General features: G+C 40.9%; 1 protein-coding gene across 1 annotated transcript in view; it reads right to left on the minus strand.

Annotated features, from left to right (window-relative positions):
- Positions 1–136: 136 nt before the first annotated feature.
- Positions 137–17910, minus strand: part of pparab (peroxisome proliferator-activated receptor alpha b) — a 32804-nt gene continuing 15030 nt past the window's right edge. The window contains exons 2-7 of the mRNA XM_020621872.1: positions 14438–14686; positions 11531–11694; positions 9468–9606; positions 6991–7190; positions 4555–5008; positions 137–4351 (exon numbers count right to left, since the gene is read on the minus strand). Coding sequence (XP_020477528.1) covers positions 4107–4351; positions 4555–5008; positions 6991–7190; positions 9468–9606; positions 11531–11694; positions 14438–14645 — 1410 coding nt within the window. The 5' untranslated portion in view covers positions 14646–14686 and the 3' untranslated portion in view covers positions 137–4106. The remainder of the gene's footprint in view (positions 4352–4554; positions 5009–6990; positions 7191–9467; positions 9607–11530; positions 11695–14437; positions 14687–17910) is intronic.

The following is a 17910-nucleotide window of genomic DNA, read 5'->3' on the forward strand; positions in this document are numbered from 1 at the left end:
CAGTTTAAAGACACATAAATAAGAAGCCCAGTTTATAAATATTACAGAAAGAGGTTGAATCTCAAATTTGTTTTAACAAACATACAAAATATAGTGGATTTTAAAATCATTTTATTTTGAAATCCATTTAATGTCAACTTATTTCACTGTTTAAATGACTAGATAGACATTCATCAAACATTTACAGTATTGCTACCAAGCCACGGTTCACGTTACCAGCACATCAAAAGTCAGCCTCTGTTGTCTCTTTGCATGACACTATAGCCACAAAAACAAACTCCATCAATCCCAGGGAAATTAAACAAACAAATATCTGATTTCTATGACTGCTGCCTCCTGGTAACATTTTTTTATGTCAGTTTTGGAAAATAAAATTAAAGGTAATATTCATTATTATTATTTATTTGTGTTGTTTCTGTAAGGCAGAGCACTATACACTTATTCCAGAGATAAGAGAATCAGATCAAGAGAAACAGAAGAACAGTACGTTTCTGTCCTGAGCTAGTTCAACAAAGGAAGACTAGGTTTGCCTGATACAAGTTAAAAAATCACTTGTCAATTCAGCACAAAAAGACATTCCTAAGGGTAAGTAGACATCACAGATTTACACAAGTTCTCCTCCAGGGCCTGGCTCTAATGTTTCATTTTGTGTTTACCGTTTAAAAGCCCGTCCTTCCTTCAAAGCAAATCCTTCATTGTTACTGTTCTATACGGTCAAATGAGGCCTCAGTAGCACTTTTGAACCCCTCCCTTGCTGTAGTTTACATAGGATATATTCCTGAATCTTCTCTGACATCATTTCCCATCTGTGTGGCCAGCTACATCTAGCTGATGACACCAACAGGTTACAATTCTAAAAGTATGTGTGTGCACAAGTCAAGTATTTGTCTGAATCTTTAGTGTTTTATGGCATGCAGGCACACATTAAGGCACAAATTGCTTGTGGTTAATTCCGGAGCATACCTGGGAACTCCCACGTCCTAGGAATTTTCAAGAGGAAACCATGCTGTGTTGAATGTGGGACTGAGTTTCTATAAGAAGATGATAAGTATGAGGCAGCCTGGAGGTCAGTAATCTACATGTGGCATTAAAAATGTTTGGTGAATTAGTACAATACAGCAGTGAGTGAGTGAGGAGAGACGAGACAGGTGAAAAGCAGGACCTAACAAGGAATATAAAACAATATACTGTATATTGCGTTGCTGCTGCACTGCATCTTCTTCACTGTAATAGCATGTGATGTGATGGCAAATGAGTGCATTCAGTTTCTCTATCTGACCAAAAACATACGTGTGAACAAAAAAATACATGTTGATTTGTTCATGAGGAGGTAACCGCGGAGTATTTCTGATAATAATGATGAAATTCTGTGCATATATTCATTACTCCATTTGTGCTTTTTAATGTGCAACCTGAGAACAGGGTTTAAAATGAGGATACCAGTGCAGAGCTGTAGTTTGACCTTTCAAATGATAAATGTAGTTTTTCATTGTATTCAAAGGTCACAAAGGTCAAGTTTTGATCAACTATCCATCCAGCACAGCCCACAAATGCATTCAGTTTAAATTATAAGAGCTGACTTGAACAAATAAAGTATAGTTGAAATTGACCAAATGCATATTGCAGCCTAAATGGTTCTGTAAGTAAAAATAGCAATTAACAAAAGGAATGTCCCCAGTGGGATTCAGATCTGTGGATATTCATATTACCAGTTGCCCTGTTACCCTTAAATCTATTTACATTGCACTCTCCAGTTGTGCCATTTCAAATAAACAACTCTCTGATTTAGTGATCCATATATACTTTAGTATAAAAATATGATCCAAGTTCATTAAAACACAATTATGTGGTATTTAAGCAAAAACATACAGTTACTACACTGAATGTAAATTTCATTTAAAAGTATTTACTAAACAAAGGAACACAAAAGTCGATCATTAGTACCTTGTATACCTCAAAAAAAAAAAAATAAAAAAATTGGGGGCGAGCAGTCGGTGTGATAATTTCAGCTATGTACAGTTCACTGTTTATACATCCATCAGCTATTCCACCTGTAGAGAATTGTCGGGGGCTAGAGCTGACAATCGCACATACAGTATGGTCAATTTAGAGTCACCAGTAACTCTAACCTGCATGTCTTTGGACTGTGGGAGGAAGCCAGAGAACACCCAGGCAGGCACAGGGAGAACATGCAAACTCCAGAAAGAAAAGGCCCCACTTGGCCACATGGCTTGAACCCAGAACCTTTTTGCTGTGAAGCGGAAGTGCTAACCATTGAGCCACTGTTTATACACTGTGATATAATTACAAACACAAGGTCTGTTTCTGGTGAGTGAATCCGATTCATGATGATTTTAGGAGGTTAGCTGGATAAGAAGTTGGGGATTACATATATATTATCCAAACTATGAAACATGCACATTTTCCCCATTTCCTTATTGACACTCCCTTATTTTCTGTGTTGCAAGTTCATTTTCTACTAAAGGCAGTATGACAACTAAGTACAGGAGTGGCATTTTCACAGGCACAGTAATCATTACAGATGAATGATACCACAAGGAAGTGTATTTAGTCTTCATCGATAACCAGATACTTGTCTAACTGAGAAAAACATCTACAAACTCCTCTTTTTGCCATTTAAAATGCCCGACTGGCCTGATCTTACTAAATTAAATAAGTACAGATGGCTGCATGCTTGTGTGTTTTCTTTGTCTTCAAAATAGAATCTTTTTCTCCCAAAATGCTTCTGATGATGACAATAGTCAAAGTAGTGGTTTAATTTATGAGGCTGTGAAGTTATTGCCACAACTTAAAAGTGTGCACATTGTCCCTGAATCTTAATCCAACTACATGTGTTATGCAGCCCAAACATAGTCAGTGAACTACAACAGAAGGCAAAAAAGCCTGACAGGAGAAACACAACATGAGTAATTGACAGAAAAGAAAATAACGAGAAGTCATTTTGAGGAACAAGGCTGCACTGAATGAGAAATTAAGAAACAGATCAAATTATTTATCTTGGTGTTATCCCTGGTACACCAGGGCACAGAATAAACGTCCGTGCATGTGTTTGGTGAAAAAGGCATTCAAGAGAGTTATAGTATTAACAAATCACAGGTGTGTGTTTGCGTTAGATCTGCATCATGGTGCATATATGCAGTGAAACTGTGCCAGTGGTCATTGTAGTCAGAACTTCTATCTTATTATACTTAAAGATTCGGCTTATTCTGAACTGTAAAAATACTATAGCTAGTACAGTTTGTGAACAAGTTGAGTAATACCATAATGATAATCTGTACCAAGTCTGACGCTATCTTGTTCAGAAGATAAAAGAATATGAAAGATATTACTCATTTCCGGTATCATTACAAACATAGTATGGCTTAGAAGACTCACAGTACAAGTAAATGATTATGTTAAGAAGCCTAGTAACACCACAGTCCTATCTGTGGGTATAAAAATGGGAAGAAACCTGCTGGAGGGCTGCTCCATGAATAACCATCACCACCCTTTCTTGATAGCCAACTGGGGACAAGCTGCCTTGCTTGAAAACTGCATCATTACTGTCTTAACATTGCTTCTGCTACAAAAATCATTTGGGTGTTGGTAACCGTGAAGGTATATGGCCCTTTTCTCTTTGACACCAGTATAAAAATCTACTTAAAAATATACCGCTGGAGTGGCAACTATCATCACCTTCCTTCCTCCTTTTAGGTCTTGTTCAATGGTCAGACTAGGGATAACCAAGGAGGTCACCTCAAAGATTTCAAATGAGCATTAAGAGTTTTTATCCAAAGGCTTGGTCAGAGATTGCACATACTGGTGCCTACAAAGGGGCTCAATCAATGGTACTTCACATCTTTGCATACAATACTTTTTTGTGTGGGAAGGTCCACACACTGGACTAGAGAGCGCTTTGTCAAACCAAGAGAATCATCAGTTTTTTGCTTGGGCTTAAACAGGATCTCTTGACCTCACTGACCAGAAGCCAGAGCTCATAGATTAGGGGGTGTTTAAGTGGTTCAATCCTAGAGAGCTCTTCTTCTATCTATGAAAAAAAAGAGCTAATTGATAGTGTATCTCTCCCGGTTATTCCTCCACAATTCTCAGTACATGTCTCTATAGATCTCCTGCAGGAGTGGGTGCAGTGAGGTGTCCTCTGTCTTTTTGATTTCCTGCACCAGCTGTGCGTGCTCGGTGACTAGCTGCCGGAGGTCAGCCAGTTTCTGAAGCAGCTTGGGGAAGAGGAATATGTTGTCAGGGTGATTGGCCAGCAGATGGAGGTGTAGGACCTGCACAATGTTCTCCTGCATTTGCTCAATGTGTGCCACATTCACCAGGCCTGGTCGGTCTAATCACAGAGAAAGGTAAAATAAAGTTGCATGATAGTATAGTATAGTATAAAATATTTAATGAGAATGTAGTACTAGAATATCTTTGCAATTTCTTCAATTTGTGTGATATGGACATATTTGAGTATAAATAGCAAAAAAGAAAAAATAAGACATAATAGTCCAGTCAGAAAATACAACCTGTTTTTTCCTGCTTTCTCACCTCCACAGCAGATGATAATGGCCACAAAGAGAGCCATGTCACTGTCGTCCAACTCAAGGGCGTTAAATTTCATGGCAAACTGGAACTTTGGCTCCATCATGTCACTGAACGGCCGCCGCAGGCTCTTGAGGAATTCTCGGGTGATGAAGCCTGAGCCGTATGCTACAAGAAGCCCGTCCTTATTCATACTGGAGGCAAGCATGGCAAAGAGGGCCTCGTGCACTCCGTATTTCAAAAGAGTCACCTGATCGTTGAGGTCCAGGCTTGAGAATCCAGGGACGGACTTTGCAAACTCAGTGAGCTCGGTGACAGTTTCCACTGATGTGCACTGGCAACAGTGGAAAATCCGAACTTCTGCCTCCCTGCCCTTCAACGCCCCCTCGGAGCTGACCATCTTGGCCACCAGCGTCTGCTCTGCCAGTTGGAGGGTCTCCATGTCATGGATGACGAAAGGCTGTGAATAGTCGAGAAATAAACACTCTTATGAGCTATATGTGTAAAATATGGCTAAAATAAGAGGGGAATTTATTTGACACCACGGTCCAGTTGACAAATGACAGATATATAGAGAATCCTGATAATGTCACTGGAGATACATAGGTATGCAAAGGTAAGCAGACACTAAGCTCTGACTAGCAGTGACTGACTCCAGTTAATAGGTGTTATTGCGTCACTGTTCCCACAGTGGAGAAGTTACAGCACCTGATGATTGGTTACACCTGCTGCTGCACATTATATCAGCGCTGTGACTCATGAATGCTGTGCTAAATGTGGGCTAAAGTAGCAAGGGAAGGTATGAGGGACATGCACCGAGCATTTAGATAATAATACAATGACGTATTTATCTCAGTTTCAAAATGTCCCTGAACAATGTTGCGCCAACACTGCTGTGACAGCCTAGTGCACATGCAGACTATGCACGTTAAATAGGTTTTTAAATAGATATACAGTATGCTGCATCTTTTTGGGTTCACTGTCTGAGCTGATGCTATGTGATCCTTTAGCTGCAAAGAAGGTGAAATTGTTTTCCTACTGTCACCGTAGCCTCGGAGCAGAGCTCAGTACCTCAGTGGGTAGAGAGAGGTATACAAAGCCCACAGCCCTAGTTGATTTAACATTTCATTGATGATATAATGACTCTCCACGACCCTGCAACTGCACTATTATGGATAGTCAATGTGAGTTGCAGCACAAAAGCATGTTTCTGGAGATATTAATACAGTTCATACTGAAAGCAGAGCCAGGGATGCTAAACTGATAACAGTACACTTTACTCGACAAACTGCAGCAACACGTTTGGGAAAACCAAGTGCTGAATTTCCTCATAGAAGTCAACAGGTATATTAGTTTAAGAAACCAAACTAACATTAAATTTCATAGTTCAGACATTTATCTAGTATTCGTATTCCTCCCAGATGTGGAGGCTGACAATTCAGACCTGACAAAAATGATTTGGCTCAGTTACAGGACCTACCTGGATCCACATAAGTTGTTCACAAAGCATATACTCCACAAAGGTGATTAACCATTTGATAGTTTTTATTAAGTTGAAACTAACTGATGTTTTGAAACAGTATCTTCAGGATCAAAAAACCTTTTATCTCCTGAATATTTATTTAAATTACTCTTAAAATAATGCAGGATGCAACAAGAAAAGAAGGGTGTGCACATGTACACAGTCATGCTATACATCTCACAAATTTCTGAATCAAAGTTATGCAACATGTAAGTATTTGTACAATGAGCTCTGGCAAATCATACGATGTAACATTCACCATTAACCAGGACTGAACTCTGACAGGTGGATCAAACAGTATGTGTATTTTCACCTGATCCCCAGAAGCGGTGGGAAAGGTCCGTGTTTGAATGTGGATGTGCACTTAGACTGACCTGTCCCTCCTGACCTATTTCACACCTACGCACATCCGTCCTTGGAATTCATAGCAACTCTGGTCTTTAGTTCCTGACCTCTTTTCTGATGGGAAAAAAGACACAAGGCTTTGTGGGGATGTTTGTGGTGAGAGTGGGTACGAGTGATAAAAAGATTGCAGTAACGGAGGGAAACGAGGTTTAGAGAGAAGTGATGGGCTCATACACTGGCTCTTTATATCACTTCTGTGCAAACAGATTTCCTTATCCAGTTTGTGCATTGGCTTCCACTACTGATTGAGCAAGGTATTTATGTCATTTGCTGGCTACACATAATCTCTGAGGTTCTGGCTGCCAGGTCATATTGAGACACTAGCTTGACTGCAAATTTTCTGTATGCTCAGGATGAGATTAAGATCACCCCAGCGGGGAAGAAATAAATTAAAGGTTGCAAGACAACATGGGCATGAACCTTGAGGAAACTCTCATAATGAAAGGAGCCATGTACAGGCAATCTGCATACACAACACTTTTCACTCACCAACCCACTACTTTTAATCAACGTACAGGGGTGCTGGTCTTGCCGGTGAGAACAGTCCGAGCCTTGGCCTTGTTCATGTTGAAATTCTTGAGGTAGGCCTCATAAATATGTCTGGCCAGTGTCTTCTGGTCAGCTAGCTGGGGGTCTTCCACCTCCCTGTCCCCTGTGACCATCTCAGCCTTCAGCTTTAGCTTCTCTGACTGGGGCATCCGACCAAAACGGATCGCTGTGGAAAGCAGAGAGAACAGACTGATTGAGATAACAGAAATGGTGCCAGTATAAATCTGAATTTTGCTAAGTTAAATACATGGTCGCAGAAAACAAAATGGATTTTACTGTAAATAAAGCAAAAACATTAACATTACATCTATTATGTTTATTGTGAACACACCAGGTGTGATGGAAGTGGGTATCAATTGTGTGAAGTGTGCTTCAACACTACAAGGAGGCTTGTTTTTCTACGATAATGCTGGCATCTCTCACATGGCCTGATCCCATTTGATTAATGAGATTAGAGGTGAACCATTTTCAACCCCTCCTCACCATTTTAAATGGGATAAAGCTGGTGCACACATGTACATGCACACACACCTTCTTCTGAGAAACCAACATCCAGCTGCACCAACAGCCTGCGTTTGAGACTATACAAGCATAAAAGGAGATCTCATTTCCCTGCGTTTCAACGAACACCCACCCACTGCTGAAACCAATCCAGGCATACTGAGCAGGACTGAGCAGCGATAAGACACTGAGCTAAAAGACAACACAAGGGCCCATTAGATTACTGCTCACAAAATAGATCGATCATCTGAAGCTGGTAAAGCTCAACAGTGGGCACCTGGGCAGGAGCCAATTTTTAGGAGTTAAGCTGAGCTAAGTCCATTTCCTAAGAGCTGGTATGAGGGGATGCGCCTGTGACTCAGATGGGGAGGGAGCTATAGTGGGAGGTGAACAGTCTGTTGTTCGGTTGAATCATTTGTTTCAGTGTCTGATTTGTGGAGAAGAAGAAGATTCCAGCTAATAAAACATCTCCTTCAGTATAACTTTTGTATAACCTTTGACTTATAATTTTTCTGTATCTGTCATGTTCTCATGATGTCAGTACATGAGATTTGAGGTGTTTTTAAGTTACTGGATTCAAGTAACTTCCAACCCTTTGTGTGTAATCATCTTTGCCCTTTAAGATTTTACATTTGAATTTGTGATTTTAACTTCTTACACAACATCTTCCCCTTTGGTAAATGGATTTCAAATTTCAAAACCTCTATTTATGGTTTTAATGAGGGGTTTGTTATTGTTCATTTCAATTTTAAAAAATGTATAAATACTAAAACACTTTTGTAAGGAACATGCAGAATGGTGAGGTTTAATTGTGAAATCAACTGGCGGTCAAAATGAATGAAGGAACACACACCTAAAATTAACAGTACTGTGGTAATGTGGTATCTTAAACCACCACACCTCAGAAAATCAGGTTGCACTACATCTCAAATCTCCTTCCTACAGTTACATTTAAGTCTATGCAGCTCAATGCACATACAGCATAAGAGGAACTGCAGCTGACAGATATACTACTGCTGCTGAGCTTTACAGCACCATCATCATAAATATGCATTAAGAAAGAACTGGGAGCACTAATATGTCAACAACCCCGTAAGACAAAATAAAGAGAATCCAGCATTTTCATCCACAAGGTCAGTGCCACCAGTATGGAATCTCTGCATGGTCACATGTAAACCCATCGGTTACATTGACCTTTTGGATCCTGTTAGAAGAAACACACTGACAGACCAGCAAAAACGAGTAGCTGCACACCCACACAAACACACATCATCTCTAAAATCTTTTTTTTAGATTTTTTTTTTCCAGACAAGACAGTGACCTTGGCCAGAGGTCAGCGTGCCATGTTGTATGTTAACATAGCACACACAGAGCAACAACATTCATTAGAAACTCATACTTTGACCTTAATATTCCTACAGTATATCCCAAACACAAAAGAGCAGCAGTGAAGATAAAATCGGGTGTATGATATATTTGATCTAGTAATTTAAAAGAGAAGAACTTCCATCTTATTTCAGAGTATTAAGGCCACTCTTCTTTTGAGCCATTTGAACTGTAATGGCATCAAAATAAGGTTGTAATGCAGAAGGGAAAACTCATAAGAGAATAGTCACAGGGTTAAGTTAAAAAGACTGAAGACCTAATGTGGTTCAGTGGGTAGAGCAGATGTTAAAGAGTACATTTCTGAGAGATAAACACCTGTATAGCAGCCTGGGTTAGTCTTCAGTTAGTGATGTGCCTTGACGCACAACTTAACACCAAAATGTGGTGTTAGAAGGCTCATTTGTGCTAATTATGTGCATGCATGCCTGTCTCTCTTGGCATGTGCACAGCTGTAGTACTCTGTTAAGTCCCATGTGTTTATAAGTAACAAGAGCCATGTGAGTGTGCTGCTGAGCTTGAAGCACTGCCAAGACCTGCCCTGTCCTTCAGAACTCACCGTTGTGGGACATTCCCACCAACAGGCACTTCTGGAAGCGGCAGTATTGGCACTTGTTGCGATTTTTCTTTTGGATCTTGCAGTGTCGCTCGCATTTGTCATATTCCAGCTTCAGACGGATGGTACGCCGAAAAAAACCCTGGAGTAAAGCAGAGAAAAGGCAAGAGGAATGTGAATTCTGCTCAGTTAATATTTTGACAATTATTTTCATTCATATGAATGAGACATTACCAACACTGATGAGATTACACAGGTAATATGTCAAACATTTCTAGACAAAACATTAAGACTAGTCCTGAAATGTAACAAAAGAAAAAAATAATTACAAAAGCAGTTATTTATTCCCATATGAACAGGATGTGACAATATCAGAACCATCGTTTCTCCATGATTACACAACCTTGACAAAAGAGAAACACTTAACCTTGGCAGGGAACAGACTGACCAAATGCCATGGCTGTGATTGGCTGGAGGGTAGAACATGTCCTAGGGAATTTCTTAATATCATATTTAGTCACACTTAATAGTAAACTGCAATTTCATACAAGACTGTCCCCCAGTGTGCCAAAATACACACAGACCCACACACAGTCTGAAAGACAGAAATGGTCATACAATACCAAGGAGTACACAGACATACAATCATGTGAGTACATGTTAAGTAACTCTGACTGTCTCTCACCCACTAACCCCAATCTGACACCTGCACATACACGTACTATATACGCAAGAGAGGCCAGCACATTACTGGAGGTCAAGCCAAATAGGCTGCATGCCAAGACTGCTTATGTCCACTGTCATAAAGGATCAGTGTAGTAACCTCACAGAGCAGCCTTCTACTATGCACATTTTATATATGCATGTGTGCATGCATGCACGAAAATGGTTGTGTTCCCCAAATTCAGGAACTAAATGGCTGAATTTCGTAGCTGGATTTGGAAAAACCTTTGAAATGCAAAAGGCCTTCAAATGGACATTGTTGGCACTTCATGGGGTACCTCTGATAAATGTACCTTTAATGACTCCCTCATAAACGCAGATGCTAAGCTAAACAAATTCTCGCCTTGACCTTCTTGATAACCCATTGTTCTACAGATTTACAACCGTACGACTTCACCCTTCATAGGTCACATAACTGTAAATATGCCCTGTGAACAGACCCCTGGCCTTAGGTTAGCAGAGTTATGTAGTAACATACATGGATAAACATCATATCCACAGCTGCAGGAATCAATCACTTTACTACTGCACACACTTAAACTTCATAGAGCTGCTCCTCTGATGTGAATGTGTATACAACATGTTGACATGATGGAGACACTGACTTTTTGTATCACTTCCTGACATTCATATTCCCACTGCTGTCTTGGCTGATACATTTAGCAGAACTTAGTGGTTACACAGTGCAAAGGGGAAGAAAAGTCTCTTGCTTTATTAGGTACTTTTCCTTCAGTGACAAACATAATTCCCTTAATTAACCCCGACCTCCGGCCCTCTACTAGAGGAATTAAAAACCACATGCATAACCACCTCAAATTCCACTATCTTTGTCCTTTGGTGCCTCTTATAAAAACACCCTTGGATTGTGCTTCAGCATGACTGGTAAACAATTAACTCAAAGATCATCTGTAATGGCTGAGCCTGGTTAATCCAATGTTTTTAGGAGTTGTCAAGGGTCACATGTCTTACATTCATAAGTGCTATACTTTCATTTGTGAATTATTGTCTTGAAATTGGCTAATGTGTTTTCAGAAAGCCGTTTGTGATTCTTAGCTTGTCTGTACTTGAGTGAGGGGGTAACTTTGGGCAAGTGACTGATGGATCTTTACAGAATTAGTAACTAAAGGAGAGAAAGTATAATAAGAATAACAAAGCTTAAGTTGAGAAGCTATGATGGACCATTTAAGGCAGAGGCATGTGTTCAATCTTCACAGTAATGCCATTTAACAACTGTAAATCCTGTTACTGAGTTACTAATCCTTACAGCGCTCTCTTCATCATCTAATGTGTAATCTAATGATATAACCATTTGATGGACTATAAATTACGTGGCTTCGTCTCACCTTGCAGCCCTCACAGGCATGGACCCCATAGTGGTAGCCTGAGGCACGGTCAGCACACACTCGACACTCCAGACTGAGGGATGAGGAGGAAGATGAGAACTCCTCCTGGCCCGCTGCCATCCCATACACAACTGATGAGGGGCTGGACGCTGGTGTCAGGGCATCTACAAAACACCAGCATATAGTGGTTATACATGCCATTGAACTAATTCCCTCACTAATGCACACATCTCACAAAAGCCACTACAGTGATAGCCAAAACATACAGGCAACCTGCAGCCAATTTTTATAATTGTGCACAAGGCAGATAAAAAAAAAAAAACAATACGTTAAGCACTTTAGTGCTAGACATGCTCTTTAGAAACCATGCATATTTCTCACAACATTAAAGATATGATAATATGATGTCAGAGTTGTGGGGCTGTGCCAGATGATTTGTGTAACTGACACACAGTGACTGGTCAGGTGTGTAGAGGTGAGACAGTATGCAGGATCTGAATTTCATTGCCATTCTCTTGTCCTCCATTGTTCACACCAACTAACTGCATCATTTTCAAGTGCAACATAATCAAGCCATGGAGGAGTGACTGACCAAAGGATGAACCACTTGTACTGTTCATCATGTGTCACCTCTCTTTATGATGGCAACCTTTTTGCCATTCCTTGTAGTGTGGCCATTCACAAACAGGTAAAAACTCATTTGCCTGAAGACCTGGTTGGATGATTCCCCAAGCTCAATTGTCATTTCTAGTGAAGTAACAAATCAGGTCATTATTTTGAGATAGCGTAAGGGACATAAAACGTTGCAACCATGGCTGCCTTTATGAAGTCTCATCTCCCTGTGGCAAAGAACTATTGGTATCTAAGGATGGTTTGACTCCTTTACTCCGACAAAAACAGTTTGTTCCATCACAGTGTCGTTTGTAGCGTGTTGCCCGTCACAAGCATAATGCGGTTGGAGTAGTATTACTGATGTTCCTCATGGAAGAACCGTCATGTGGTTTTACCATGGATTGCCAACAGTTTCTATTTCCACCTTGTGAAAGAAACATGGTTGGTAGAACGTGCTTGGTACACAAATAGCACAAGAAGTGATACAACAGCAAACAGTGGCACTAAGTCAAGCCACATGAGTTAGTCAAGAGATGCCAGAATGTGGATAAGCAGCATCTGGCAGCAGACCTGCAGCTTTCTTCTTTATGTCTGAGAATTACTCAGTGTGATGAATCAAGTCTCACATAGTGAGGACAAAACTGAATGTCTGCCTTCATACTCTCTAAACAGACAAAACAAATGCCATCCTAATTATATTTAGGTTTAGCCATAAATGTACACTCCAGGTGTCATCTATTCTACCCTTGCTACCTGTGACCTCCTTGTAAGGGAAAACACCCCAACATACTGTATCATAACAAAAAAACAACTTATTCTTATTTCCCAAGAAAGCAATATCTGTAACTTCTGTGACTATGTTAAGACACCATACAGAAGCCTTAACCCATCAGTACATAACATATCAGAACAATATTCAGCCAACATGTTCTGCCTGGTGCAAGGGGACATGTTTTACTTGTTTATATGTTTATTATGATCCTATTCACAGTTAACACTCCCTCCCTAACTTGTCCATGCCATCAACAAATGTTTCCATGATGGCACCTCCCTGTACTTCCCCCTCTTTCTCCTTTCCTTCCTTCTCCCTCACACACACACACCCTCTAAATCTTACATTAAAATGTCTATCTGTGATAGCTATTTGTGGCTTCACTTGATGCATAATTTATAGAAGCATGAATTTCCCAGATGTCTATGTGATTTCTATTGATTAGGAAAAATAACCACATAGTGGATGTTTCCTGAGAGGTGGTGCATGGCAGCTGAGGAATGTATGAATTCCTCACTGGATATTGTTAGGTTATTTCTTAGTTAGATAGATGTGGATAGAGATTTGTTGTCTAGGAATGTTTAGTGCAGACAGGGTGACTAGCTTGCTGTAACTATTCAGCCTGCAGGGATTGCAGGTACGCCAAGGTTACAGGAAAAGAGCTTTTAGGGTCAACTGTAATGCTAGTCTTAATATTTGTCTTAATGTGTAAGGTTATGTCCAATTGTTTAGATACACACCACGAAAACAACAGTCACGCACCTTGACTTTTCCTCATGTTTTGGCTAAACGATAGAGCAGCTGCAAAGCTTGCTTATCGGGTGGCGTCACGGTTTGACGCCCCTTGTAGCATGGGCTAGCCCAAAAATGATTAATATTATATAGGTTGTGGGGTCCAGACTGGCTCAGCTTTCTGCTGCCTGCGCGCAGGTAGAGGGGTGAGAGAGCTCTGGACGTGTCCTGTGAATTTTACCTGTGATCCTCTGAATAAACCAGCACAGTTATTTTTTATAAAATCTAAAGCAGTCTCTTTCGTCTCATTGAGAGCTCCTGGTTTGAAAGAACCGGAAGAAGCTACACAGAAATAATAGCTTATAATATGAAGCAATGACAAAGGCTAGTGGAGGGCAGAGAGGTTAAACAAGGGACTACAAAAAGAGGTAGGTGAGACAAGAAGGAAATACATAAAGAAAAGTCACAGGAAAATGCTTCAAGTCACACAGTAAACCAAAGACAGAGAAGGACAAACTGATCAAGATCAGGGGACTTGTCCACAGGCATGAAAAAAGTGGGTCAGACAATCTGAGTACAAAGGCCTGTCAGATGATTGGAGCACAGTATTAATGAATGTTAAGGCAAAGTGTAAATAAGCCAAAGTGTAAGTTGGAGCAAATTAGGGATTAAGGGGCCAAAATGAGGGACCCCTGCTCTGACAACAACAACATGGCAAAGAGATTACATAGAGCTGCTGGATACTATTAATGACTTAAAGAAATATTTCAATGACAATAACAGCTTTTCACCTAGGACAGTGGAACCTTCAGAGCCATTGCTGGAGGACTGGCATTCTGGTAAATCAAAGGAACTGAGCGCATCATTATCAATGGTCTGGGAGATGTCCTGTAGCTCCTCCATCCCTCCCATGAAGTCGTCATTACCGCACAGGGGACTGCCCAGCACTGAGTCCTCCAGGGGGGAAGGGGGGTGGTAGTGGCTCTCCATGTCGACCATCGTGGTGGAGGAGCGGGCTGCCGGTATTCTCACTCATCAGACTGGAGACACAGGAAGACAGAGGTCAAAGAGGTGATAGGAAACTCAGTCAGGCAGACAGAAGAGATAAAAATTCATTTCTATGGTCACCTCTGTATTCATTTCTAGAAACTATAGTTCATGTGCATGCTAGCTGCTCTGCAAGTGCTAACATGGGCATGCAAACATGCACACAATAACAGCACTAACATGCTAAAGTTTGTCAGGTATAATGTTGACCATGTTCACCATGTTAGTTTTGCATGATAGCATTTTAACATTTGCTAATTAAGGAATCACCAACATTGTCTGGAGCCATCCTCTGGGCACAATGCTGTCAGATTTCCAGGCAATCATTAAATGACTGCTGAAATAATTTGGCTTGGTCCAAAGTCCAAAGTGGTAAATTGACAGACTGAGAAACGTTGCCATTTTAAGCCCATGCTCCTATCATGGTGTAATGCTGACAGCATCATTATCTACATCAACACTGCAGAGTAATAATGGATATTCTTTCAATGCGCACGATTAAAAACAGCCCTGGTTAACGTAGGCCTGATGGGTAAAACAGATGCCACATGTAGCCATTCACTCCAACAGATGATACATACACATATAGTGAGGTCAGCAGGCAATGAAGTAATGAAAGACATGGAGTATCTTATAACACAATACCCCTGAGTTATTTACTTTAAATACAGTAAATGTGGAGGGATGAATGTAGGTCAGTGGGATGGCTCAGGCTGAGGGCAGCTGAGGTTGGCTTGAAGAAACATGACAGACTGGCTTCTATAGTACATGGGTGAGATTTTGCTGAATTGCGCAATGTGAACTGGGAGGACCTATGAGCTAAGAAGTGGGTTTGCCTTGTTGGCTTAGCTGAAGACTCAGAAACAGAATGCACCTCATATATTCAAACTTCATACAACTGCATGTAAACTGGGCAAATATATTAGAGGGAATTTTCTACATGAGTTTTAAGGTTTAACATCAAGAATCACAATGTAGTGAACATGATTTTATCATCAAGATTCACATCCCAAGACTAATCTGAATCTAAACAGTAAAGGTTTTGAAGATTGCCACCCGTTTAAAACACTGCTCCACATGAAAAGAAGCCTGGCATGTGAGCAAGCAGCTTTACTGAACTACAGACCCTACAACATAGTTGTAATTCTAAATGGAGCAGTGTTAGCCCTGCTAGGATAAAGCAAACCTCTTTAGCATTCAGCCTGCAGCTCCTGACCCTCAGGCCTTCCTGTAAAGGACATCCTGTTTGATACACTCACTTCACTCTACACTGTCTCATTATAATACAACTTTGAGGGGGAAAATAAAGAAGCTGCTTGGTTACAGCTTGGCTAACACCCATGCTGTTGCTGTCTATTCAGTGAACACTATCATTAATCCAATTCATTTATTGCTAAAATGAAATGAACTTGTGCCAGTAAAAACCATTTTTCTAAATCAGACACAGACAGTCCAGATATCAGTCAATAAAGTGGACTATATATACATGCATGACTTCCTGTTTATATAACACACATGACACCAGTCTTTTTCTGAACTCATGACCAACAACTATGAAGTGGTGGACCAAACTAAAATTGTGTTGGCACCAGCATACAACATGAGAATGTAAACACACAGTGCTGGTATGCAGACTGCAGAGGTTTGGGGACTGAGACAGAGAAAGACACAGAGACAAGAAGGTGTAGAGGAATGTCAGTTCAACTACATTAAGGTCTTTATCATCAAGACAGCAAGAGCAAAAAAGGCAGAGAGACAAAGAAACAGCAAGTGTTTGTCCCATAGGTCAAGACCCCTCTTGTACTCACTCAACCAAGCCCGCTGAGGGCACTGCACACTGAGTGGAAGATGAGCAAGGCCATATGTATTTGTGTGTGTGTTAGAGCTGGGGCTCACATCCAAAAGGGGAGGAGGGGGGTTTACACTGACAAGAGCCACCAAGGTCATCATGACGAGGCTGTGGCAATGCTGACACAGATCACACTTTAAATTTGACCACAGAGGGCAGGTAGGTATGTGCAAACAGCTACAACCTACCATGACTGGAATACAATCTCCCATTAAAATCAATAAATCCCATTATGGTTTGCTGTAAAAACAGGTTAAACATGTGTTAGAAAGTCTGTACCAGGCAGTCATCACAGGACTAGATGTGTGTGTGGAGCATAAATAGTCTACATAGTCTAAAGAATTTCTGCAGAGCATGGTCACCCAGCTCCCCACGTTACACTCCTCAGTCACAGTCAAGGCACACATCAGACAGAGAGACCATGATGCAGTTAGCAAGCTCCAAATGAGGCAGACAAACAAGCTCTTGATGTGAACCACGCATGTAGACAACGTCCTAGTCTCCCAACAGCCAAGGGTATAGGATAGCATGAAGTTAGTTTAGCCGTCTGAGATCTTTAACAAAATGTTCTACAAGTCAACTGCACTGCAGAGCTGAATGCATTCGCTCAGTAGTGATACCCATCACACTATTGGGGGTGGCTGTGGCTCACGAGGTAGGGCAGTCGTCTCCTGACCAGCAAGTTGGTGGTTTGACTCCCAGTCTCCCCGCATGCCTAAATGTCCCTGAGCAAGACACTGAATTCCGAATTGCTCCCGGCGGCTTGACTAGTGCTGTTGCGTGGCAGCCTGCCGTCATCAGTGTGTGAATGGTGTATGATCTCCTGTAAAGCGCTTTGGCCAGTGCAACACACTGTGAGAAAAGCGCTATATAAATACAGTCCATTTACGAGTGATTCTGGACATATATACAGTACATCCACACAATGAGTACAGCGGATTGCTGAGAGGATGCATTCACCCAGCCTCCATGACGTAAGTATTGTCTCTGGGGCAACCACCAAAGCTTCATGTTTTCCAAATCCAACAGGGACAAGGACGATAAACAGCAACAAAAAACTGATAGAGCATGAAGACAGAAAAGTCATTTAATGTTCAAATTCTCAAATTAGAATAACACCAACATTGCTACCAACTTATATAGTACAGTAAAACCCAATAACTTGACTAAACAAAACACTTCTGTCCTACCTTCCTCATCCAAAAACTTGCGTGCGACTCTAATCCCTGACATGACATCCAGCTCTGTCCAAGACTTTGTATGATCATTCAGTTTGTGTGTGTGTGTGAGACAGAGAAAGAGCAGACCCCAGGTTGATGTTTAATCAACCCCTCCTATGGTCTGAGCGCTGACAGGCCTGAAAGAAGA

Source organism: Monopterus albus, unplaced genomic scaffold, assembly GCF_001952655.1.
Source record: "Monopterus albus unplaced genomic scaffold, M_albus_1.0 scaffold7.1, whole genome shotgun sequence".
Lineage (NCBI taxonomy): Eukaryota > Metazoa > Chordata > Actinopteri > Synbranchiformes > Synbranchidae > Monopterus > Monopterus albus.